The 14720-nt window shown below is 41.1% G+C and overlaps 1 protein-coding gene across 2 annotated transcripts in view; it reads left to right on the plus strand.

The window, feature by feature from the left end:
* Positions 1-1832: 1832 nt before the first annotated feature.
* CHN1 (chimerin 1) overlaps positions 1833-14720 on the plus strand; it is a 176501-nt gene continuing 163613 nt past the window's right edge. Inside the window, exon 1 of one of the 2 annotated variants that reach the window (XM_067741479.1) lies at positions 1833-1935. In XM_067741479.1, the coding sequence (XP_067597580.1) occupies positions 1917-1935 (19 nt within the window). In that variant the 5' untranslated portion in view covers positions 1833-1916. The remainder of the gene's footprint in view (positions 1936-14720) is intronic. The other variant, XM_067741482.1, reaches the window with a different exon arrangement.

A 14720-nucleotide genomic window follows, 5' to 3' on the forward strand; every position in this document is an offset into this window, starting at 1 on the left:
TCGAGTCCTTTTCATTAAAGATTTAAAATTCTGGGGATTTCAAGATTTATTCTGATATTAGTGGCTAAAGGAGAGCCCTTTTACTACATCAGAAAATTTCAGACATATAGCATCTTAAATATTTGCCCACTGATGTTGAATTATTTTACTATTTCTTTTTCTCTTGAGGTAACTGACGTGAAACAAAAGGCTGGCTCCTCCTTCCAACCTGCTTTTCTTTTTCTTCTGATCTGTGAGTCTGCTGTGAAAGGATGATGAATTAACTGTGGTTCTATTTGAAGTAGTAATTTTCATTTTTATAACGATTTTGATCCTCAAGACGAATTAAATAGAAGATATTGATATAATATTCTTAAAAGAATTAGTTGAAAAGTAGAGAGAAGAGGAAAATGACATTAGGGAACCTGAGGAACTGAAAGAGGAAAGATGCAGCCAGGAAGAAATGGGAACCAAAGAGAAAATCTACATGATTAGATGCTGAAATAGTATCAAATCCCTAAGCAGAGAAACAAGAAAAAAGGAGGGTTAAAAACAAAAACAAAAGCAAAACAAAACCCCCCAGGAAACAATCATAGCAACTAGGGAATACTGAATTTTTGAATACATTCAATGAAAACGACAAAAACCATCATAACCGAGCTTTTCAGTAACATCTTTTGCCTGATAATCTCAAGGCGTTATATGGCTTCTCGTTTAATTAAGGCAAGGACAGAGGCGATCAGAGAACATCACAGAAAGAGGGATGCTGCCAGTGATTAACAGATAAATGCAAAAAGCTCAGGGGAACAATCTTTTGTGGTAAAGAAGTGCCAATCGGCGAGAAATGTTGATTTTTCCCTGAGGCAACATCAAAGAGGTGTAAAGTAAAAAGAAGGAAATTAGGTTTAAACACTTAAAACAAATGATTTTAGGTATTCTCAGATGCTTTTTAACCGACGACAGTCTGACCAGAACTACTCTTAGTGACTCCTAAGTCCAAATGGAGAGGAAAGCAACATTCAGTGCTTCTGTTCGACTCTAGGCTCCCTTCCCGGAGTCCTATAGCTTCACGTCAAGGGCTCCAGACTCTCCGTTAACCCCGGAGGCGCCGGGGGAGAGAGATATCCTCAAACGAACCCGATCCCCAGATGACCCTGGCTGGGTCCTTGTGTTCACGGAGCATCCTCCAGTGACTCTCCTTTCGAGTAACAGCTCCTCTCTGCGCCTCTACAAATCCCATTCAAGAAAAAACTGGGGATTTCGGCTAAAACGCACACCGCCCCGCCCCTCCCTGGCTCCAGGAGGCCGCCTCCCAGGCTGCCCAGGCGGCTCCCAGCGGCACGGGGCCGGAGGGGCGCGCGCCCCCGGCGCCCGCGCGCGCCCGTTGCCATGGGAACGCACGGGGCTACGCCGCCCTAGGGGGAGACGGGAGGAGGCGCGGCGGCAGATCCTGTGGGAGACGCTATCGCAAGATGGCGTCTGCGAGGCCGCGGGATGCAGAGTGAGCGTGCCCCGCCGGGCGCTCTGCGAGACTGCTCCTCTCCCCGCCGCCGCTGCCGCCGCCGCCGCCACTGCGGCGCCGCCTCTCCTCCTGCCATTGCGCCGCGGCCAAGCTTCCCCGCCTCGCAGGTACCGGCGCCCGCGCGCGCTCCGCGTAGTGCACAGATGGCAGCGACAAGTGCCGGCTCGCCGAGGGCTAGCGGGTCCCCCCTTGTCCGGGTGCGCCTGACAATAACGCGTAAATAACTTTTTCTTGCAGCGGTGCCCTGCCTCCCGGCCTGCAGCCTCCTCGCGCGCCAGCGCCCCCACCACGCCCCTCCGACTCCCCGCTCCCTCCGAGGTGTGAGCGCATCGGGCCGATGCGGTGATCTCCGGCCGGCCTGGGAGGAGCGCGTGGACCGGCGGGCGGCGGCGAGCAGTTGCCAAGCGCCTTTACAATGGCCCTGACCCTGTTTGGTAAGTGCAGCCCTTTGGCCGCGCCGCCGCAGGTGGGCCGCGCCGCGGGGCTCGAGGGCGGGGGCCGGGGCGCCTGGGGAGGGGACGCCACAGGCGGTGTCGGGCGCGGGCCGGGGCCGCGGACTTGGGCCGCTCGGGGCGCCGGGCTAGCTCCCTCGCGCCTCTCCCATTGTTTCCTCTCCAGGCAGGGCCGATGGGCGTGTGCTCCCCTTGCCAATTCTGGGCAGGGAGGCTCTGAGGTCCTGGGTGTTTTGTAAACGGAAGATTCTCTAAGATGCCAACTTGGGAGCGAAGTTAGCTGGTTGTTTCCAAACCTATGTTTCTCAAGTCTGTAAATAAAGGTCCTGGAAAGTTTATTCATTTTGAACAAGATGTCTGTGCATCCCAACCTCCCTGGAATTGTCAAATGCCTGTGTTGATTCCTGTTGGATTTTGGGGGAATTTTTTGGACTCGGTATGTTCCTTTGGAAACAAGAATGAGTGGTGAATTTATTTTAATATTTGCTAAAATTGAAAATGTTGCTCTAACAAATAGAGTAGACAGAAGAAAGTTGGTACTGAAGATAAGTAGTCTCAGGTGAATAAGTAGTCTCAGGTGAATATCTTTGAGTATTTTACGAAAGTGTTATTTCTGTGGTGTAATTACTGTAACATTATTTCAGTGATTAAGACTTAAAGGTTGTTTTGTTTTGTTTTGTTTTTCCCCAGAGTCTGTAATGACAATGGGTTGGAAAGAAGGACTGAAAAAATTATTTTCTTTTACAGAAACAAACTGTGGTACTTACGTACTTTGCTTTAAGAAAACTCAATATGTGAAAATTTAGATGATCAAAGTATTCAGTTTTTCAAAGGAGGAAAGTCCAATGATATGTACCTGATAGCTACAAGGACAGTCTTAGTGAGTTACTCACAATATCAAGTTTCCAGTTACATTTTAATAATGTCATTTGATCAAGCACTTTACAGGCATCACATACCACAATGCTTTTTGATGTAAATACTTCAGAGTGAATTAATCTGCTGAAATTAAAGAATTACTTTTAGTTAACAATCTTATTTTTCAAATTAAATTTAGACCCAGGGAGGTTATTTCCCAAGGTCACATGGCCCTTTTGTGGCAAAACTGAGCCTAGGACATAGTCTGTCAATCTTCAGTCTGGGACTATGCTTACTTGGCCCAAATACCCACAGTACTAGAAATGACATTTCTTATTTGGTGGTTCTCCATGAGTGTTTTAAAAATGTTTCTTCTTTCTCTGAAAGAAATAATAAAAATCTCTTGTTTTTCAATACCTTGTATCAAATATGCATTACTTAGTAGAAGCATTTCCTTAAGTGTGGACTTTTTTGGTATAGAAGTTAAAAATGATGGCTTTACTAGTAGTTGATATTTTCTTTTGAAGAAGCATTTATCTTACATTGTTGTAGCTAATACATAGTAGTAAAATCTACTGCAGTAAATTCTCTTTAAAACTGTTTTTGACTTTCCTTCCTAAAGAGAGTCTGCATTTTCAAGGTTTGTTTTCAAAGATAAGATTTACGAATCAACGACTTTTAAAAGACTGACATTCTCGATGAATAAAACAGATAAATTGGGGAGACATGGAGTATGTGATGAGGCTCTTTTAAATGGATTCCTAAATTATTAAATCTTTAACTACTGAGGTAGAGGTGAGGAATGGAAGAGCATGGAATTTGACCTCTAGAAGAAGGTATAAGAAACCACTCCCACCCCTCAGGATGAATAAAATATCTTTAAAATTTTAAAGTCATCTTGTGGGAATATAGAATTTAGTTTGCAAAATCCAATTTGGTTACAATTTTTAAGAACATTCCTCTGTTGTAAAGCAAAGTATATCTGTGTGCAGAGGCTATTTTCTCAGTAATGATAGAGCAGCAGTTGATCTCAAGAGTGTGGCTGCACACCACTCATCAGTCATCTGAGATGTCGGTTAAAAATGTAGATTCCTTTGCCCAGAGACCCACGGAATCTGCATTTTTATTTTTATTATTTTTATTCATTTTTTATTTATTTTAACATCTTTATTGGAATATAATTGCTTTACAATGGTGTATTAGTTTCTACTGTATAACAAAGTGAATCAGCTATACATATACATATATCCCCATATTCTTCCCTCTTGTGTCTCCCTCCCTCCCTCCCTCACTGTCCCACCCCTCTAGGTGGTCACAAGGCACTGAGCTAATCTCCCTGTGCTATGCAGCTATGTATATATGTCCATGCCACTCTCTCACTTCCGTCCCAGCTTACCCTTCCCCCTCCCCGTGTCCTCAAGTCCATTCTGTACGTCTTCGTCTTTATTCCTGTCCTGCCCCTAGGTTCTTCATAACTTTTTTTTTTTAGATTCCATATATATATGTTAGCATACGGTATTTGTTTTTCTCTGACTTACTTCACTCTGTATGACAGACACTAGGTCCATCCACCTCCCTACAAATAATTCAATTTCGTTTCTTTTTATGGCTGAGTAATATTCTATTGTATATATGTGCCACATCTGTATCCATTCATCTGTTGGTGGACACTTACGTTGCTTCCATGTCCTGGCTATTGTAAATAGAGCAGCAATGAACATCTCTGTGTCATTCCAATTTTAGTATATGTGCTGCTGAAGTGAGCACGAATCTGCATTTTTAGAGGAAGGGGATTTTAAAGGAACTCCTCTGTGATTCTAAGGCCCATTCAAGTTTAAGGACTATTATATTAATGATAAATACTAGATTTGCTCAAACTTGCCCAGTTCAAAATAGCTTTTTGAATATGTTAAGAGCAGTCCCCAAGGACTGCTAGAAGAAATAGATTTTATTTTAGATATTACTATTTAACTAATTGGTCTTAGTCAGAAGTACCTCATATCCCTTCTTAATAACCAACCTAGAACCGAGGAACAATGAAATAAAGTTCTAAGAGCTGGTGAAGAGAAGGTAGGAACAAGAAACTAGACAGGTGTGACTTTTCAGCCATCAAGGTCAGAGCTCCATAGAGTTTCTACCTAAGCCTCCCCAAAGTAACCACTGCCAGAGCTGAGGAAAAAGCATCCTGTCGGGTCATCCCTTGGCAGGAGTTTCTGTCATTTATAGCTAAACAGAGCTCCGGTTTATAGCCCAGCCAACTGATGAGATTGGGAACTCAGTTGCACTTCAGCTAGGCTAGCTAAACCTGAATAACTCTCTTCTCCACCTGGGTAGAATTGGTCTGACATTGCCTCTGCTCCCTGCCTTTTTTTCTTCTTACCATTTATTTACCGTCATCACTGCCATAGATCACTTCTAATATTTAGGATTACACTGTAATTTCTTACATTCTTTCCTCACACTTTTCTACTGCCATGGAAACCTTTCATTATGCTGCTCTTTTTGGCATCTTTCACTATCCTGACACACCTGCCTATGGGCATCTTGGCAGAGATCCTTTGGAGCAGTTAAATGGGAATGGAGTATTCTTTGTGGTACAGTTAGGAAATGTTCTGATTTCCATTACTGTCCTGGCATTAAAACGTATTTTTAAAAAGACAGCTGTATATTTTCAGTATGATTTATTTGACAAAAAGCTAATTTTATAGGGAACTCCCACTTGAATACACTCTCTGCTGAAATTTCAATTTTTCAGACGTTGCTCATCAAGGAATATGAGAGGGAGTTACCTAAGCAGCAGGGTGCTCCGATGGTGAGAGCCCAGCTACTTTTTTTTAGAATGTTTCATCTTTTCAGCTGTCATTAAAATCACCATCCTTATTTAAGTACTTGTGCATATTCCTTCTTTAACTGGTGTCAAAAAGTTAACAGCTTAAATTTTTTTTCTTTTAGTGTTTGCAGACTTGGCACTATGTAAGAGAGATAAAAGAATTATAGTTGTTATACCTCTGATAGTCACCATCTGTGTACAGTGTAAGAGGAATGTTGGTTATGCAGTCTTTTGAGGCACATCTGCCCCTGCAAATAACCATCCTACAAGCATTCTGATCTTTGAAGATAGGAGATAGTGATATGTGTAATTACAAACATTTGACACAGTTGTCAAGAAGAGTTTCAGTTTCTTTTAGATCAGTGTTTTTCAACCTTTTTTTAAAATCACCCTCTGTAAGAAGCCTTTTAGACATTTTTTCTTAATTGTTCTCTCCATGAGACTCTGTTTATGGACTGTATGTTTGTCTGCTTTATGCATAAAAAGAGTCAAGTTTTTTGACTCCCAGAAGCTAAGTTTTGCTCCCTTGAGGGCAGTCTTACCCCCATTGAGAATACATGTTTTAGATTAATCTAAAGCAATCATAAGATAGTTAGGCAGAAAAATACTGTTTGGTTGTGCTTTATATGTCATATAATAATAGTTCTGAAGGAATGACTTAAGGACAGTAAGCTATATGTTTTTCACCAGATTGATTTAACTTCAGTATTAGCAGTTTGGTCCATCTTTTTTTTTTTTTTTTTTTTTTGCGGTACACGGCCTCTCACTGTTGTGGCCTCTCCCGTTGCGGAGCACAGGCTCCGGACACACAGTCTCCGGACGCACAGGCTCAGTGGCCATGGCTCACGGGCCCAGCCGCTCCGTGGCATGTGGGATCTTCCCGGACCCGGGCACGAACCCATGTCCCCTGCATCGGCAGGCGGACTCTCAACCACTGCGCCACCATGGAAGCCCAGTTTGGTTCATCTTGAGAGCAGCCGTGACACAGAGTTCCTTGCTGAGGCTGGGGTTTGTGTGCAGCTTTTCTCAAAAGTCCCTCTAGTAATGATAATATCCTTTGATATGGGTAATTGATGTTTTCTCAATCTTATAAAGTATCAGTAACAGCACCTTTAAAGAACTTTTTATCTGCAATATATAATCTAAAAGAAGTCAGTGAACTTGCTTTGCAAACCCGATGAAAGACAAATTCTCGAGTCTGGCCTTAACAACCAATTACCGGTCATAAGTCATTCTTACATAGAAAATGATTCCCATAAACTTTGATTTTTTTATTAATATCCTACTGTACTTAAAAAACAGAGTAGGAGAAACTAAGAAAGCAGAATGATGTAACCATATTTTATACTGAAAACTGATATTAAAAAAAGAATCATGTCTGTCAAAATAAAGTTACAAATATACATTCCTAATTTAGCTCCTTATATTTAAAAAGCAGGATGAGTACTTTGTGAACATACTAAAACCACTGCTTTGTGTACTCTAAAAGGGTGAATTTTATGGTATGTGGTTTCATCTCAATATAAGATTGTATTAATAAAATGATGGGGGAGGGTAGGAAATCAGGTTGAATAGAAGGAAAATTTACTTCACTTAAACTGTAAAAACAGAAAATACTATTTTTATTTATTTTTAATTTGTTGTTATTGTTGTTGAGTAACAGCTAATTTGTTCAGGATATAAGGTGATCACTTTTGTTCCAGCATCTTCTTTTGCACAGAATCTTGCACACATTAGGCAGTCAAAAGATACTTGCCAAATTGAATTAATGCTTCTCTTGTAACTTTCTATATTATATTCAAAACCATAAAATAATGTCTGACGCCAAACCGTTAGATTAAAAGAGCCAGACACCATGGATTGCAAATAGAAAAAACTTCATTTAGAAAATACTATTTTTAAAAGAGTGGTTTTACAACAGGAAGCTTTAGAACTCTCCATGTTTTTAGAAAGTTTTTTTTTTTTATTTTTATTCCCCAAGGAACAAATAACAAACTTAAAAATTGATACGTTAAGATACCCCTACCTGTTTTGAATGGTTGTTTTAAATTTAGAAAAGCAAGCACTTCTTGGAAAGACATTGCCAGACAATGGAGTAGTTTGGGGAAGAAGGGAAGATGAGTCAGGCCAGGCCTGCCGCCAGCAGCTTGGTGGCGTGGGACCACCTCATTGTGTTTCATCCAGCTGTGCTGAAAGTGGTTCCTTTCCCTTTCCACTGGGACTTTTTACCTTTGGATTTCATTGGACCTTGTATATTTCATGGTGTAAAGCAAGCAGAAAAAGGATGTTGTCCAAGAAACATGATCTCCACTGGAATAGATTTTTATGACCACAAACTTGACATTTCAGAAAGGGAATGTGTCCTCTTTAAACTGATAATCTTTCCTGATTTTCCCATTTCTGCGATTAACACATAGCTTCAGCCTTTATTCTTTCTGTCATATACTTTTTATACAGAATGTTGTTTTTCAGCTCCTTAATGGCTGTGAGATTACTTTGTCAGAGATGATTTTAGGATTTGAAGTAGCTTGTAATAGGCGGGACAGACAACAGGTATGTGGATAGATGTGCATTTGAGGGTTATGTAAACATCTGCCTGACTGAAATATTTCCCCTGCAGGCCTTTTATGGCGAATGAATTTTACACCATTATATTAAAATTAAAGCATGTTTTTTTAGCCTATTACCTGTAAAGAATAACATGCTAAATATAGATACTTATCTTCATATAGCATGGAAGAATGATTTTAATTTATGGACTGAAGATCTTAAAGTAGTAAGACAAACAAGTGATTTGACCGAGGGAGCTACACTGTAAGAGAAAATAAAGTGGTGGAAGTGTTTGTTTGGAGGGTGGGGCACTACTGAGAGGGACTTGTGTTGTAGGTGGTGGTGTAATAAGCAAAGCAGTATAAAAGCTCAGGACATCTGGGGTGAGGGCGAAAGAGTGGATGATAGAGTGGGAAAAGGAAGCAGAAACAAGAAGCCTACTCTTTCATAATTTTCCTAAGGAGTAGCTGTGTAGCCTGGGGTGTGTTTTCCTATTTAGTGATTCATTTACTCATCTGTTTGATGAATCAAGAGCCTAATATGTGCGAGGTATATATTAGTTCCTGTCCTCAAGGAACTTATATATGCAGTGGATGGTGACAGAGAAAAATGTATAATGTGCCAGGGGGCTAATGCTGTGAAGAAAAATGAAGCAGGGTGAAGAGGATGGGGCTAGCTATGCAGCAGAGTGGTCAGGGAAGGCCTCACAGCAAAGGTGGATTTTGAGCAGAGACTAGAAGGAAGTAAGAGAAAGAGTCCTGTGAAAATGGGGAATCACCTCGTGGAACAGGATTTAAGGCAGGGATGTGCTCAACAGTTTTGAGAAACAGGAAGAAGGGCAACGTGGCTGGAGCAGAGTGAGCTGGGGAAGTGCTAGGAGGTGAAGGCAAAGAGACACCTGGGGGAGGAGGAGTGTTGGGGTCACAGATTATGTAGGGCTCTGTCCGTAAAGCATGGTAAGGACTTCAGATTTTACTCTGAGTGAGATGGGAAGCTCGTGGAGGATACTTCCGTAGCATGAAGTGCAGAGGAAAGGGCTTCGATTTTGGAGTAAGAGAGCTACGTTTAGTCCTTTCTCTGCCAAGTGTCAGCTCTAAATCCTAGTCTCATTTTCCTTATTTGTAAACAGCGGCTATTAATTCCCTTAACACGGTGGTTGAAGATACATAGTAGCTAATATTGTTACTAATATTATTATGATAACTATTAGCAAAGATCCAAGATACCAACAGAGTTTCTCTGTTTTTTTCACAAGTCTGTTGACCCACTTGAAAAAGTGGTTCTGCAATATTTCTGTTTGTATGTGTGGCTAAATATATGTCACATGCCACTGTAGACTTTGTCTGAGAATGCTCTGGTAGAGATCTGGTTCAGGGAGGTACAGGGAAGAGCAGAGAGATTTCTGATAGTGCTGGGCACTTGGTACTTTCTAGTGCACTCTGAAAATGTAAAAAATACACTGGCCAAGGCTTACTTCTCTCTTGGGAGGTAATCCAGAATATAGTCAGGTCTAGCCCCAGCCCCCATGACACTTAAAGTATATCAAGGACTGTGAGCTCAATGGCTGGCACATAGTAGGTGCTCAATCCAAGTTTATTGAGTGAATAAGTGAATGAGCGAAGAATAAACATGTGACAGTGGACTGTCACTCTATACACTTATCCTGTAAACAACCTTGAATCAGTTTAAACACTTATCTTTTTTCTTCCTCTATTATTTTGGGTTATTCTTGCTTATTGTATTAGCGTCCATAATTGGAAACTCAAACCTGCCTCTTAGAAATTTATTAGTCTAGCAATTCACTTCCCTACCTGAAATCCTCCAGCGAGTACCCATCACCATTAAGATTAAGTCCAAATTCCCTAGTTTGCATATAAGGCTGTCAAGATAGGACTGCTGCTGGGAGTTCCCTGGTGGCCTAGTGGTTAGGATTCCGGGCTTTCACTGCGGTGGCCTGCGTTCAATCCCAACCACAAGCCACTCATTGAGGCCACAAAAAAAGGTAGGACTGCTGCTTACCTACTTATTTGGCCTCATATCTTATCCCCTCCTCAGAGGCTGTGCTTCAGGCATGCTGAAGGACTTGAAGTCTCCAGAAGGGACTGTACCCAACGTGGCTTTGGCATCATTGCTCAAGCCCTTCTTTGCCCCACTCCCCTCTACACATCTCGCAAAACTCAGCTTGAATAGTCATCTCTCCTATGTGGTCTTTGTGAGTTAGTTACACCTTTTCTGCATCCATAGTGCTGTATATATGTCTCTGCCCTGCCACTTTTCATGTGGTGATATAATGGTTAGTTTATATTGTCCTATCTTCCCCATTAGGTGAAGTTCTTTAATGGGAAAGCTATGGATTTCTTTCTGTCCTTAACAACTGCCACTGTGATGCAGCCACTCAAGAGCTAAACAATAAAGGTTTCAATGAATGTATGATGTCACGGTAGTCTACTGTATTCCTTAAATTTGGAAGTTAATTTTAAGGCCCAAATCCGTATGGTATATGATACACACTCTCTAGTTTTCATAATTCTTTTGTTCATTTCTTCATTTTTAAAAAACTTTGGTAAATGTGCCATCATACCATCCCTTGGTTCCATGCTCTAATATGGAGCCCCAGCTGGAAGCTCGCAGAGGCTTGAATAAAACGGGAGCAGATTCTTTGAGGTTTAAATATAGTATTACTAAGCACCCGCAGATGTTTCTAAATTATTTGGTATAATTAGATAACAAATTCCGCTTCATTAAACTATTGTTCCTTTTCATTTCAGTATTACAAAGGAATTGCACATAAATTAGCTTGGTTTGTTTGTGCTTTACCCTCACAGTAGCGAAGGTAATCAAATTGAATAGGAATTCAGTATGCAAATGGCTAACTTAACCTTTTAGAGGTCAGAAAATAAAAACAATATAATCCTTCTCTCATAATAATAAATTTGTGTGCTACATGAGCATTCCTATTAGTTTTCGTATATTCATTAGAAGAGCAGATATAAGCAACAGTTTCAGCATTCATATTTTTAAGTGGAAAGAAAAGGAAAATTTTACTTATTAACACCTCTCATTGTTCCAGAAAGAATCTGAGGTGGTTTCCAAAAAGATACAATGCAAGAGGATTAAAAACAGTTAAGCGTGGGAATTCGTTTTTCTCTGTCTTGTATCATTAGTTCCTTCCTCTCCCCTGAATCCTGGATCGTTTCCCTCTGATTACAGCCATGCTTTCCTATTCTATATGAGGGCGTTAGAACCCTCTCATGCCATCCTGAGTTATTAGTGGCCCTCTTCTTACCAGAGGTTTGTTGAAATGGCATTCTGTATACACCCCCCCCCACACTCTCTCTTCTCAGCCACCATATTTTATCATTATTGGTTATGAGACATTTGTGAATGTCATTAATCTCTAGTGAAAAAAAGATTGACAACTGTGAAAGGAGAAACTTTTCTGACGTTTGTTGAAACAAGGAAGACTTTCTTCAAGACTATTGCAATAGGTGTCAAGACTATCACAATAGGAGAGAGAGATCAGGCTTAACTCCAAATATAAGAACAAGTGGGGATTTATAGTCAAGGAGCAGATTGGTGGGGGGGTGATCAGTGGATGGAAAATTACTAAGAGGAGACAAGGATGGGGGAGTTCTTGTTAAACTGACCTAACAGGATTCTTGCTGAGGGCAGGCCAGGTGGTCAAATATCAAGGGCCGGGGGTGAGGATTTTTTTTTAAATTAATTAATTAATTTATTTATGGCTGTGTTGGGTCTTCGTTACTGTGCATAGGCTTTCTCTAGTCTAGCCCTCTCTTTGTGTTGAGTGGAGGCTACTTTGCGTTGCGGTGCGAGGTACTCTCATTATGGTGGCTTCTCTAGTTGTGGAACATGGGCTCTAGAGTGCAGGCTCAGTAGTTGTGGTGCATGGGCTTAGTTGCTCCGTGGCATGTGGGATTTTCCTGGACCAGGGCTCGAACCTGTGTCCCCTCCATTGGCAGGCAGATTCTTAACCACTGCGCCACCAGGGAAGTCCCGGGGTGGGGGGGGGGTGAGGAATTTGATTAGGTATCAGGAGGGATCAGGTATCAAAGGTGTGGGATTCTTTCTAAAGTGACTTAGAATTGCTAAAACTGGGCAGTGCAGGCCTGGCAAGGCCAGGGGTCAAGGTTGAGCCCTTTAGAAATGGGATTAGAGGAGCCTAACTAAAGTTTGGTCAAGAAGAGCCTCCATTCTGCTTCTGTTTGGAAGTGCTTTATCAGTTCATAGCCAGTAGACAGTGGCTTCTCCATTGTTGTCATGTTTGATCTTTTTGCACTATTTGCTATTTTTGATTGCCTCTTTCTTCTTGAAACTTTTTTCTCGTTTTTCAGACATTGTATTCTCTAGCTATTCTTTTCTTCCCTTTCACTGTTCCTCAGTTCTCTCTTGTTCGCTCCCCTGTTACTGCTTTTCAGGAATGGACCTTCCTTTCTCACTTGGGAATATATAGGCTTCAGCAGTGAGTACTGTGTGGGTGATTCCCAAGTCTCCATCTCCAGCTCTGCCCTTCCATGCCCTCCAAATCGCTATCAGGATTTCCTGCGGACATTTCTGACTCCACACATTTCCAGCCCCAAATCCTTAGCTTTTGTCCTTCTGTCCTCCCTCCCCTTGCCTCTAGTACCCAGTCAGCTGCTAACTCTTGCAGCTTGATCTCTGCAATAGCTTCCGTTCTGTTCCTTTCTCTTATTTCCAGCTCTTGCTCTGCCTTTCGTTTCAGTACCGCAATCCATACCCTCCGCCTCCTGCCACCCATTCAGAAGGAATCCCTTCATCTTCTGAATTCTTTATCATTTTATCCATGAATCTCCTGTGACATTTGTCAGTGTGTTCCTCTCACAGTAGTAATGTATCTTTATCATATGTTTTCTAGGCTGATGGTTCCTATAAGGGAAGAGTCATTCTCATTTCTGTACTTGGCACATGTGCTTCACATATAGCAGGTGCTCAAAAAATATTTAAGTGAATAAAAGAGTTATTAAACCACAGTACTTCCATAGTTGAACAGTTTCCAGGGTAGAAATATAAAGCATTCTCTAATTTTTTCTATAACTTTATAATACTTTAAACAAGTTAACAATAGTAAGCATATCTCAAAATCTCTCATATATTGTTTTTGTTGTCTGATGATCTTATTTTCAGTCTTTAAAGGAAGAAATGCATATATTCCTGCAGTATTGATACATGTCAAGGGCAGATATGTCATTTACTTTGTGATTGGTTGCTTTTGTTAGCTTGACTTTTTCCAAAAGTTTCTGGTGAAATTCTGGTTGAATTTATACTGCTTTTTATTCTGTAGAAATCCTCTTAATCCTGGAGAAGGGGCACTAAACAGTAGATACTACACACACAGGGCTTGTTAATTTAGGTTGTTTTGCTGGTCCCTTTAATGTTGCATTGTGTCCAGTATTCACCTGAAAACAGAATACTCTCCCTCCTTGTGGAGAGACCGTGCTAAAAGTAAGAGAAATGATGGGTTCTCCTGATTTCATACACGTTCTCTGCTCTTTTAGACTTTCTCAGGCCATTAGCAAGGAGATGGTGAAGAGCCCTGCCTTGTTCAAGCTCCCTTTCAGGACTCGGTGGGTTAGCCAAGTTCATAGGACATTTGTATATTAGTCCGCCATTTGGAAACTGGCTTATGAAGTGTTTCTAAAGTTGCTGAATAGAAGTCACTAAGCAGTGGACCAAAAAGCTAATGCTAGTGATTGTTTTTCAGAGTGTGCTGAAACCCAAAAAGAAAGATGAAGTCTGTGGTTTATAGAACATTTCATGTATTGACAGTAATACTTCATTTAATTGTGAAAAATTTTTTTATGAAAATGATTTTGCCACTCCTATAAGTTGCTTTTGGTGAGCCTACCTATTTAAGTCTTTGGATGACATTTGTTAATATTCTCAGATTTAGATGTTATAAAAATGCTCATTATATATGTGTGCAAAATATGTAGTTAAAGATGAGAGCCATAAAAGCAAAGTTCGTGTGTTTTTTCTTCATTATAACGTTGAAAAGTGAACCAGAGACTTTTAAGTTATATTCTTTGAATGAGAAATGATTCTCAACTTGCCAGTTCACTCTTTTAGTTGAACTTAAAAGGATAAATTATTTCTAAAGAACAAGAAAAAAGAACAAGATGGATTAATTATACAGTAATAAAAAGAAAGGAGGAAACAGACGTTGCTCTACAGTAGGGAGACTTGCAGAATACTTCGAGGCCTGTCATCCTGAATTTTCCAGACAGATGGCTCTGCAGTTCTCTGGAGAGACAAGAACCTCTTTCTTGGGCTGCCCCTGCCCCACCTGCTGTTCTGCGTCTCTCCAGACAGAGGAGCTCTTGCTCTCTCTTTTTTCTCAATCTTTCACACAACCTGGGGAAGGATGGGAGGGAAGGAGCAGTGATTGCACACGCAGATCCCTTGTTTCTCTGGGGTGAGACCTCATTCAGCTCCAGGTGCCTTTTGACTTCACTCCTCTAATCAAAACTTTTCTCCTTTCATCTTGTTTTTC

Source organism: Pseudorca crassidens, chromosome 6 (genome assembly GCF_039906515.1).
Source record: "Pseudorca crassidens isolate mPseCra1 chromosome 6, mPseCra1.hap1, whole genome shotgun sequence".
In the NCBI taxonomy this organism is placed as follows: domain Eukaryota; kingdom Metazoa; phylum Chordata; class Mammalia; order Artiodactyla; family Delphinidae; genus Pseudorca; species Pseudorca crassidens.